The sequence below is a fragment of the Grammomys surdaster genome, unplaced genomic scaffold, assembly GCF_004785775.1.
Source record: "Grammomys surdaster isolate TR1022 unplaced genomic scaffold, NIH_TR_1.0 125852, whole genome shotgun sequence".
Classification (NCBI taxonomy): Eukaryota; Metazoa; Chordata; class Mammalia; order Rodentia; family Muridae; genus Grammomys; species Grammomys surdaster.
In genome coordinates, this window is record NW_021620678.1 from 225196 (window position 1) to 235822 (window position 10627).

A 10627-nucleotide genomic window follows, 5' to 3' on the forward strand; every position below is an offset into this window, starting at 1 on the left:
GCCACCGTTGTTCATCCGCACCAGTGTCTGCACTTTCCAGGAAACAGCTGCAGGAACTGAGCCAAGGCTCTGGAAGCCTTCGACTGTAAACCTCATTAGGCTCTCTCCCTCTCTCAGATCTGGGACATAATATCCTGAGGTGGGAGGCGGTGTCTGTGAGAGCAGATCTCATTTCCTAGGACAACTGGCACCCTCCTGGTAGGGTCTCCTGCACCCTCAGTCTCAGTTTCCCCATCTATGACAGGATGAAGACTTTCATGTTGTTGGGTCCCCTGGGACCCAGGAAGCTGGGGTACCCATAGGAGAAGGCCAAAGAGAATGGCATACACAAGCCTCGGGCTCCCATGTAACACCCCATCACCACGCTTTTCTGAGGTTCCCAAGTGTGGCTGTGGAGGAGACGCCCTCTGCTGGACCTCAAAGAAAATGTCCCTCAGAATGTGTTCCTGTGTTCACAATTCACCCTAGGATTCTCCCTGAAGGAGCTAAGCACTCACAGAGAGTTTGTAAGGCTCACCACAAGAGTGGGGCTGGGAGACAGCCTCAGCAGTAAAGAACACTTACTGCTCTTCCAGAGGACCTGAGTTCAATTCCCAGAACCCACACGGCAGCTCACAGCCATCTACAACTGTCTGTAACTCCAGTTTCAGATGATCAAATGCTTCTTCCGACCTCCTCAGGCAAAATACCTATACACATAAAATAAATTACAAATAATAACAACAATAATAAAGAATTGCACAGATTTCCAGCTTGGTGGTGCCTTTTTTTTTTTTTTTTTTTTGGTTGTTTGAGACAGGGTTTCTCTGTGTAGTCCTGGCTGTCCTGGAGCTCACTCTGTAGACCAGGCTGGCCTCAAACTCAGAAGTCTTCCTGTCTCTGCCTCCCAAGTGCTGGAATTAAAGGCGTGTGCCACCACTGCCCGGCTAGTAGTGCCTTTTTTTAAAAGGCACTCAGTAGGCAGGACTCTGTGAGTTTGAGGCCAGCCTGGTCTACATAGTGAGTTCCAAGATAGCCAGGGATATATAGGGAGACTCTGTTGCAAAACAAAAAACAAAATCGGGACAGGAGAAGTGGCTCAGCAGTTTAGAGCACTGACTGCTCTTCCAGAGGTCCTGAGTTCAATTCCCAGCAACCACATGGTGGCTCACAACCATCTGTAATAGGATCCGATGCCCTCTTCTGGTGTGTGTGAAGACAGCTACACTGTACATAAATAAATCTTGAAAGAAAAAAAAAAGGAAAAGAAAAAATGGGGGGTGGGAAATGCACAGGCCACAGCCTCAGCCCAGAAGGCATCCAGCACATGGTCACTGAGAGGGGCAGAGTCTGAGAAAGGGCTGAAGACAGAAGTGCTGGTTCTGACTTACCAAGTCAGACCACAGAACTTCTGTTTAGTCCATAGCCACAGGGAGGAGGAGATATCGTGTGATAGATAGCCCAGTAGCAGAAGGCAGCTCTTAGCTCTCTAGGCTTCTTCAGGGGGCACAGTGTGGCCAGGACAATGCTACCCAGAGGAGAGATGACAAGGGATGTAAGAGGACGTAGCTCCAGGGGAACAGAAGTGACCACTCTGAGACACGTGTGTCTAGTACCCCTTTTCTTTACATAGGGTCTCTAGCCCAGGCTGGACTCCAATTTCTACGTATCAGGATGACTTCAAACTCCTGATCTTCCTATTTCTACTTGTTAGGATAACTTGGCTTTGTCACCAAGCCCAGCTTGGGGACCCACACTTTAAAGATAACTTCTTCCCAGCATCCAGCATAGAATCTCCAAGTTGGGGACCCATGTGGGAGGAATCTGCCATTCATGGGGTGCCTTGCCTACATGGAAGCGAGGCTCTTTCCCAAGCTCATCACCACAGCCTGCTTCCTGCCTCTCTAAGCAGACACGTTAGCTTCTGAGGGAGTGGCCAGGGAGCAGGGAAGAGAGACCAAACACCAAAGATGGGACAATCCAGTTCACATTTTAGCACTGGCACAATCCTCCCCTGACTCCACCCCCTCTCTTGTTTGGTTTTGGTTTTTTTGAGACAGGGTTTCTCTGTGGCGTCCTGGCTGTCCTGGAATGCAAGCTATAGACCAGGCCAGCCTCATACTCAAGAGATTCCCTTGCCTCTGCTTTGAGAGTGCTGGGGTTAAAGGTTATGTGCCATCGTGCCTGGTAAGCACAGTCTTAAGTGACAGCTTGCCTCTCTGAGTACACAGTAGGCATTCAGTATCTGTAGCTTCCAGGTTCTTGAGGCTTATATCTGGAAAAGGACCGGATCCTAAGAGTCTGAGACATCCTGACCTGCAACCTCCTGAGCTTCTTGCTGAAGAGTCCTCATCCCTACGACTATCATGATAACTGACTCAGAGTCAAAGGCATTGGTCCTGCTGCAGCACCCAGCACAGGACAGCGTGACCAAATGCACATAGCCTTGAGAACGGGGGAAATCGGTTATGCAACGAGGTCACTAAAGTCCTTGCCCAGTGTTATTCTACCCAGGGCTTCACATTCAAGCTTTTGTGGCTAGTAGAAGGTGTGTCATTAAACTTCCTTTCCATACTTGTGGAAATGGAGGCACGTAGCTGGATATGGCTTGTGCACCAAACCTGAGTATGGAAGAATATTGTGTTATGCACTCCTGACACAACACACTTGGCCCACTACGTCACGGCTCTCGGTTTGTTGCATGCAGGAGCAATATTCAGGGCCACCAGAGAATGTGCTAGAAATGGACATTCTGGGACCCTGTCAAGTGTGCTGAACCCCGAACCCTGGATTTGGATTTCAGCAAGCCTTCAAGTGCATGCCAGAGTTCTAGAGCCACCTCTTTACAATAACCTTAAAAGTCGGTACAGTGATCTGTATTTTATAAATAGGAAAGTGAGACACAAGGAAAAAAGGCAATTGAGGGGCTGGGAGACATGACTCGATGGTTACTAGCACTTACTTCTCTTGCAGAGGACCAGGGTTCAGTTCCCAGCACCCACAGGACTTACAAACCACCTGTAATTCTAGTTACAGGGGATCTGATACCCTCCTCTGGGCTTGTAGCCACTTCGCTCGTGCGGTGCACATAACCCCACTCAGGCACAGTATTTTTTTAAATCTTATTTATAGTCAGGCTCTCTTTATTATGTAGCTCTGCTCTGCTTGTCCTGGAGCTCACTATGTAAACTAGGCTGATCTCGATCCACCTGCCTCTGCCTCTCAAGAGCTAGGATTAAAGACATATGCCACTTCCCTAGCCGTTAATTTATGATTTAATCTTAAAAAATAAAAATAAAAAAGACGATTGCTTCTGAGTAGCATACTTTGTAAAGGAATACCAGGGTTGAATCTAGGCAGTTTCCCTCGTTCATGGAAATCACGAAAGAGTTGACATCAGAATTCAATTAAGATCAGTAATTCTTGGCCACTCCAGACTGAGCCCCTGTTTGAGGCAGGGCAGATGATGGAATCGAGGAGCCTAGTTGTCACTGAGAGAAAACCTGAACCAAAGCTGAAACAGGATGGGAGGCTTCTTTAAAAGGTGGAGCCACATCAGCGGAACTGTGGAACAAGCCCATGAAGTGCGCCCTACCGGAAATCTGAAACTGCCACACCCGGAAGTGTTTTAAGTCAGAATCAGCCACGCTGCCGGAAGCTTCCCTGTAATGGGCCGCAACAAGAAGAAGAAAAGAGATGGAGATGACCGGCGGCCCCGGCTCATCCTCAACTTTGATGAAGAGAAGCGGCGGTGAGTGGCAGGGTCGAAAGAGATCATCGGTCAGGCTGCCGGGGGAAGCACGCCAGGCACAGGGCGCGCACGCCTACGCAGAGGGCTTTTCCGGCCCCGCCCCTGGATGTGACTGAAGATCGCGTTCCTCTTTCCCCGCCTCGTGGGATGGAGTCGCCCGCTCCTCCGTCGCAGTGTACGGCTCTCAGAGTTGTGCCTTGGACCACCTGAGTCCAACGCCGTTCATTGTCACGGCACATAGCCGGCTCCCGGTCATTGTCGACGAAGGACGAGCGAATGGGATGAGCGAGATTTATGTTCATTCATTCACTGATCAGACTGTGTGCCAAACAAGCTTGAGACCAGAGGATGAACTCTGCGTTTCAGTGTCACCGTAGATAAATGGCACCTTGTAGTTTGGTGGTTCTCAACCTGTGGGTCGCAACTTCTTTAAGCTCCTCGATAAAACAGATATGTACGTTGCAATTCATAACAGCAAAATTGCAGTTATGAAGTAGCAACAAAAAGGATTTTATGGCTAGGGATCACCACAACATGAGGAACAGTATTAAAGGGTCATTGTATTAGAAAGCTTGAGAACCCCTGTTCTCAAAAACCCTGGTGCAGTGTACCAAAGGACACTGCAATTGCCAGGCCTGGTGGTGCAGACCTGTAATCCTAGCCACCCGGGATGCTGAGGCAGGAGGATTGCAAAGTCAAACACTGTCTGGGAAAGTTCAAAAACAGTATGGGCATTTGGACAATTTATCGAGTCCCTGCCTCCAAGTCGATATAAACTAATTAATCTACTAGACCATTTGCCTAACTCGAACAAGGTACTAAGCTTAATTAACCCTCCAGTACAACAACAAACTCAAGAACAGAGCAGAGATGAGACAGGAAGAGGAAGCAAGAGTCGGGAAGGTGGGGGCACTCCTAGGTCCTGCTACACAGGAGTTAGGTGTCGTTGAGCATCGGGTGTTGGTTGGTTCAATGAAAGAGTTTTGGGGTCTAGGTGGAGGCGTTATTAGAAAACCTTTCTAGAAATGACTCCTATGAAATAAAGTTGGGCAGTGTGGAAACAGTGACCACCTGCTCTGTGCGTTGACCGCCTGGCCTCGTGTGAACTTAGCAAGGGGCAAGTAGGCCAGGGGAGGTAGGTGAAAGTCCTTGTCACGTTTGGTTAGTAATGGAGTGTGTACTGAGACTGTAGCTTATAGCCTAGGTGTGTGGTAGGCTAATATCGCAGAGGGTTATTTAAGTACACTCTGATGGTCCAGCAAGGACTACCAACTACATTGTCTGTGAGCATGGGTAAGTACCCTAGTCCCTTCCTCAGAGTCCCTATCTGTAAAATAAGGACTGGCTGTTGAGAGAGTAAAATGGGTTGGTGGGTAGGATAGAGCCTGACAACTGGAACTCTCTAGAGCCCTGTGTTCCTTGTGGCTCCTCCTGACTCCCCCAGCTTCTCCCCTGCTTTCTTCCTGCAGGGAGTACCTGACAGGCTTCCACAAGCGGAAGGTAGAGCGCAAGAAGGCAGCCATTGAAGAGATAAAGCAGCGGCTTAAGCAAGAGCAGAAGAAGCTTCGAGAAGAGGTGCGGTTGGGGGTGGAGGAGGGGCAGGGAGGGACCCAACTCCCCAGGAGGGCCAGCCTTGGATAAGTCTGAGGCAGCTCTGGGGTGGCGGTGTGAATGTGGCGAGTGTGGCGGGAGCGGGGTCTGTGTGTGAAGGATAAGCCTCCTCTTGCATTTGCTCATGAAGCATGGGCTCACACAGTGGAAGTACACAGGGCTGTTGCATGGTATGGACTGAAAGGCCATTCTCGCTGGGTTTATTTCTGTCTTAGTGGCTTTTTCTGTGACTGTGATAAAATACACTTGAAAAAAGACAGCTTAAGGGACAAAAGGTTTATTCTGGCTCTCAATTCAAGCACCCAGTCCATGCTGGCAGGAGAGTCAGGGTGGCAGGAGCGTGAAGCAAGCAGCTGGTCCCACCCACAGTCAGGAAGCAGAGTGATGAGCGTGTGCTGCCTGCCTCATAGCTCCCTTTCCTCACTCACGTCCTCTGGGGAATGGTGCCACCCGTAGTGAGCGGCTGGCTCCCTTTTGTCCCTTTTCCAGGATCCCAGCCAGGGAATGGCGCCACCGGTAGTGAGCAGGCCTTCCCACCTCAGTGAACAAAACCAAGATAATATCCTATAATATGCTCAGAGCCCCATGTCCCAGGCTATCTTAGATTTTGTCAGATTAACAGTTAACACCTTCACATCTCTTTGGCTTCAGCGCCACCAGGAGTACCTGAAGATGCTGGCAGAAAGAGAGGAGGCACTGGGTAAGTCTTTTCCTTGGCCTTATGTGGAGAGCATCCAGTGAGCCTGGGCTTCTGTGTCCCCTGGTGGGAATAGGGGGAAGGGGGAGAGAGCTGTGGGGAGGGCGATTTCCTTAGCTGTAGAGGTCTCGGTGGTGCTGTGGGGTCAAGGGTGGTCTAAGTACGAGCGGATCAGAGAATAGGAGACCCAGACCAAATGGTAAACCGAGACTGAGTAAGAGCCAGGGATGGACCAACTCTTGCTCCCTCACCGTTTCTCCAAAGCAGGGACGAGCTGGAGCACAAAGGGAAGACAGGTTCCTTTCCAGCAGTTACCTGTGGGCGTGACTCTGGACCACTCTGTAGATGCGGAAAGAAAGGGAGAGGCAGGGGAAACAACGCAAAGAAAGCATGACTGGCTCTAGAAAAGCTCACCTTGAGCCAGTCCCCCTCACGCCAGGGCTAGGAGGGGAGATGGAGCCTGGACTGAGCCAGGCCTGAGGACTGCTCTGTGCCCGCCTTGCAGAGGAGGCAGATGAGCTGGAGCGGCTGGTGACAGCAAAGACAGAGTCGGTGCAGTATGACCACCCCAATCACACAGTCACCGTGACCACCATCAGTGACCTGGACCTCTCAGGGGCCCGGCTGCTCGGTCTGCCCCTGCCTGAGGTAGGTCCCAGGACAGCCCTGGGGAAGAAGGGGTTTAGGGGTAAGTGGATTTGTGAGGGCTGCTTAGTGCTGGTCCATATCAAGGGTCCCGTACTGGACGTGTACTCCAGGCAGCTTTCTTACATGGCTCAGCTCATCCGTCGGATGAGGGTTGCCATGGTAGCCTTGACTGAGTATAGAGGCGGGTAACCGTGACGATGCAGGGATGAGGCTGTCGGCATCGGTACTGAGCCCCCCTATAGTAAGTGCTCAGTAAGAGACTGTGACCCTTGTGTGACAAGCAGTACCCTATGGCGTGTGTGTGCAGGGCCAGTGAGTTTGTAGCGTGGATTGTATGCCCTCAATAACAAAACGTCTGTGCCACTTAACACTGTACCTGTGGCCTGTGGAGGAATTTCTATGTCAGGGTCCCTTCAGGTCTGCAAAGGCTCAAGTCTTTTGAGTAGAATGCTATACTGTTTACATAGAACTTACGGATTTCCTCCCTTGTCCTTTAAATCATCTCTGAGTTACTTAGAAACTGCTTGCTAAGTCAGGAAGTGGCCTTGCCCACCTTTAATCCCAGCACTCTGGGAGACAGAAGCAGGCTCTGTGAATTCAAGGCCTGCCTAGCTACAGAGTGAGTTCCAGGACAGCCAAGGCTACACAGAGAAACCCTCTTTCTTTCTTCCTTCCTTCTTTCCTTCCTTCCTTCCTTCCTTCCTTCCTTCCTCCCTCCCTCCCTTCCTTCCTCCCTCCCTCTCTTCCTTCCTTCCTTTCTTCCTTCCTTCCTTTCTTCCTTCCTTCCTTCCTTTCTTCCTTTCTTTCTTCCTTTCTTTCTCTCTGTCTCTCTCTGCTTCTGTCTATCTCTCTTTCTTTCTTCCTTTCTTCCTTCCTTCCTTTGTTTGTTTGTTTGTTTTTCAAAACATGGTTTCTCTGTGTAGCCCTGACTGTCCTGGAACTCACGCTGTAGATCAGGCTGGCCTCAAACTCAGAAATCCGCCTGCTTCTGCCTCCCAAGTGCTGGGATTAAAGGCGTGCGCCACCACTGCCTAGAGAGAAACCCTGTTTCAAAAAACAAAAACAGAAAGAAAGAAAGAGAGAGAGAGAGAAAGAGAGAAGAGAGGAGAGGAGAGGAGAGGAGAGGAGAGGAGAGGAGAGGAGAGGAGAGGAGAGGAGAGGAGAGGAGGAAAGAAAGAAAAAGCAAGCAAGCTGAATGCCAGGCCAGCAAGCTAACCTAGGGGTAAAGCACTGTGGAAGACCATGAGGTGGAAGGTTATTCTCTGACCTCCTGCACCCACGCTTTGGTATGCGTGTCACAAACACACTAATACAAAACAAAATCTGAATCTCCTGTATTGCTTAAATTTTTACACTGCAGTATTCAAAGAATAGCATAAGTCTGGGTCCTGGAGAGATGGCTCAGAGGTTAAGAATGCTTTCTGATGGGCTGGAGAGATGGCTCAGTGTTTAAGAGCACTGACTGCTCTTCCAGAGGCCCTGAGTTCAATTCCCAGCAACCACATGGTGGCTCACAACCATCTGTAATGGAATCTGATGCACTCTTCTGGTGTGTCTGAAGAAAGCAATGGTGTACTCATAAAATAAATAATAAAAAAGATTTATTTAAAAAAAAAAAGAATGCTTTCTGCTCTTGCAGAAGAGCCAGGATCAATTGCCATGGAGGCTCACAAACATCTATAACTCCAGTTTCAGAGCATCTGACACCTCTTCTGGCCTCTGCCAGCCCCAGGCATGCATGTAGTACACAGACATGCAAGCAGGATAGTCATGCACACAGAATAGATTTAAAAAGTCAAGAGGTCTGTTCTCAGCATAGAGATTGTTTCCTTCCAGGTGTTACATTGCTTTTCATCCTGCAGCTGGTAGACTTCAGCTGCCCAGGGAGTTACAGTACAAAGTACATTTTTGGGTTGAGGTTGCAGCCTGTCCAGCATGTGAGACCTGAGGTCCAATCTCCAACATCACAAAAACAACAAAGCAAAATCCCTCACATTTCCAAGGTCCAGGCCTGGAAGCACACAAGGGAGGTGAAGGCAGGGGGATGATTGGTTCAGATCAACCTGGGCTACATACTGAGCTCGTGTCTTGAAAAAATTCCTGCCCTGTGTTGTAGTGTCTGTGTTCTGAGGAGGCACGCCAGACTGACTGACCGACTGTCACACCTCAGCTTTATGCTTGTCTTCCTGTAGGGCCTGGCACAGTGTGTCTTGCTGCCATTTTGCTGATGTTGCTGTTGGCGAATGTTTGGAAACAGGCTGTCCTTTGTCATTCTGGTTCTCAGTGTCCTAGGTTCTTGTCTGCCAGGATGACAAATACTATAACCAAAAACAATTTAGGGAGGAAAGGGTTTAATTCATCTTACACTTCCGGGTCCCAGTTCATCATAGAAGAGAGGCAGGACAGAAACTCAGCACAGATATCTGAGTGAGGCGGAAACTACAGAGGAGTCCTGCTTTACTCACTCTGACTTGCTCACTCATGCTTAGCCAGCTTTTTTATATACACCCAGGACCACCTGCCCAAGGAATGGTGCCACCCAGTTCGGGCGAGGTCTTGCCCATAGACCAACCTGACCTAGGCAGTTTCTCAGTTGAGACTTCTGTCAGATGGTTCTGGGATGTGTCAAGTTGACAATTAAGGCAGGCCAGGCACAGATGATGCACTTCTGCCCGGGGCCTTCTCTGAGCCTATTCAGGCCTGTAAGGTAGCTGGTCAGACTTCTGTGTGAAAGCCAGAGCTGCTCAGGGTGCCTGTCCATGCCCTGTAATGGTCTCTGTCCTTTGTTTCTCTAGCAAGGGGACCAGGATGAGTCCCAGGAGGAGGAGATGTCATCCATGGAAAAGCCAACAAAAGCCTTGCCCAAGAAGTCCAAAGATCCCCTGCTCTCTCAGCGGTGAGATTGGTCTTGTAGTTCTTGGGTCTCACTTCTCTCTGGCACTAGTGGCTGGGTGTGTGGAACAGCCCTAGCCTGAGGGGTGGAGGGCAGGAGGGGATTCTGTCAGGCTTTGTGGAGCCAGACCAGGCCGAGTTTGAAATGTGTTTGGAGTTTGTTGCAGCTTCCCATCCACAAGTCAAATGATCACACTGATCCATGACTAAAGATCACTCCCCAGCCTCCTACCCCACCATTGCCTGAGTCTCGAGGGTAAGCCGAGGCCCTGGCCTCACCAGCCTCTACCATCCCCGCAGCATCTCCTCCCTCACAGCTACACTGCATGCACACAGTCGGAAGAAGGTCAAGAGGAAACACCCTCGGCGGACACAGGACTCCACCAAGAAACCTCCCAGTGCCACTCGTACCAGCAAGACCCAGCGCCGCCGCCGGATGACTGGAAAAGCCAGGCACAACGGGGAGTGAGCCCTCAAGCTTGTGGGTCCCCAGCCTGAGTCCTCGGCTGTCCCTATAATCCAGCTATACCAACGGTTACCTCCAGCCTAAGCCTGCAAGTCAGGACTTTTCCAGCCTGGGGTCATCCTTGCTTTGATTCACCTGGGGTTTGAGCCCAGAAGGAATGGACTCCTGGGAGCCCAGGTTCCCGGAGCCTGCAGAACAGTGTTGGGCTTGTTCACAAATGTACATCCACCTGGGACTGACCAGGTCTTTGAAACTCCTTCTGTCTGTGCTTGTCATTTGTCCTGGCTTTGATGCCATGCCCAAAGGTTGACTTCTGGGGTGGTGGGAATAGTAAGGGGTCCATTTACTTCCAGGTTTTCCTGAGGGTATTACAAGGTCATATCATATCTGGGTCCCCTCATTGTAGCTGAAGACCAAAATGTCCAGAGCTGTGGCCAGTTTTGGTGGTATATGGTAAAACCGCACCAAAGAAGTTGAGGCAAGAGACTAAATTCTGGGTCATCCGTCTTCAGCTACATAGGGCGTCTTGGGCTGATGGGCTATCAGGAGATGTCTGAAGACTAAGGGCTAGCATCATAAGGCC

General features: G+C 50.2%; 1 protein-coding gene across 1 annotated transcript; it reads left to right on the forward strand.

Annotated features, from left to right (window-relative positions):
* The first annotated feature begins 3608 nt into the window (after window positions 1–3608).
* Window positions 3609–10301, forward strand: Nol12 (nucleolar protein 12). Its single transcript, XM_028789953.1, has 6 exons — window positions 3609–3730; window positions 5200–5305; window positions 5993–6041; window positions 6544–6686; window positions 9482–9582; window positions 9879–10301. Exons 1-6 carry the CDS (start codon window positions 3648–3650, stop codon window positions 10045–10047), a joined length of 651 nt encoding a protein of 216 aa, XP_028645786.1. The 5' UTR covers window positions 3609–3647; the 3' UTR covers window positions 10048–10301.
* Window positions 10302–10627: the final 326 nt, after the last annotated feature.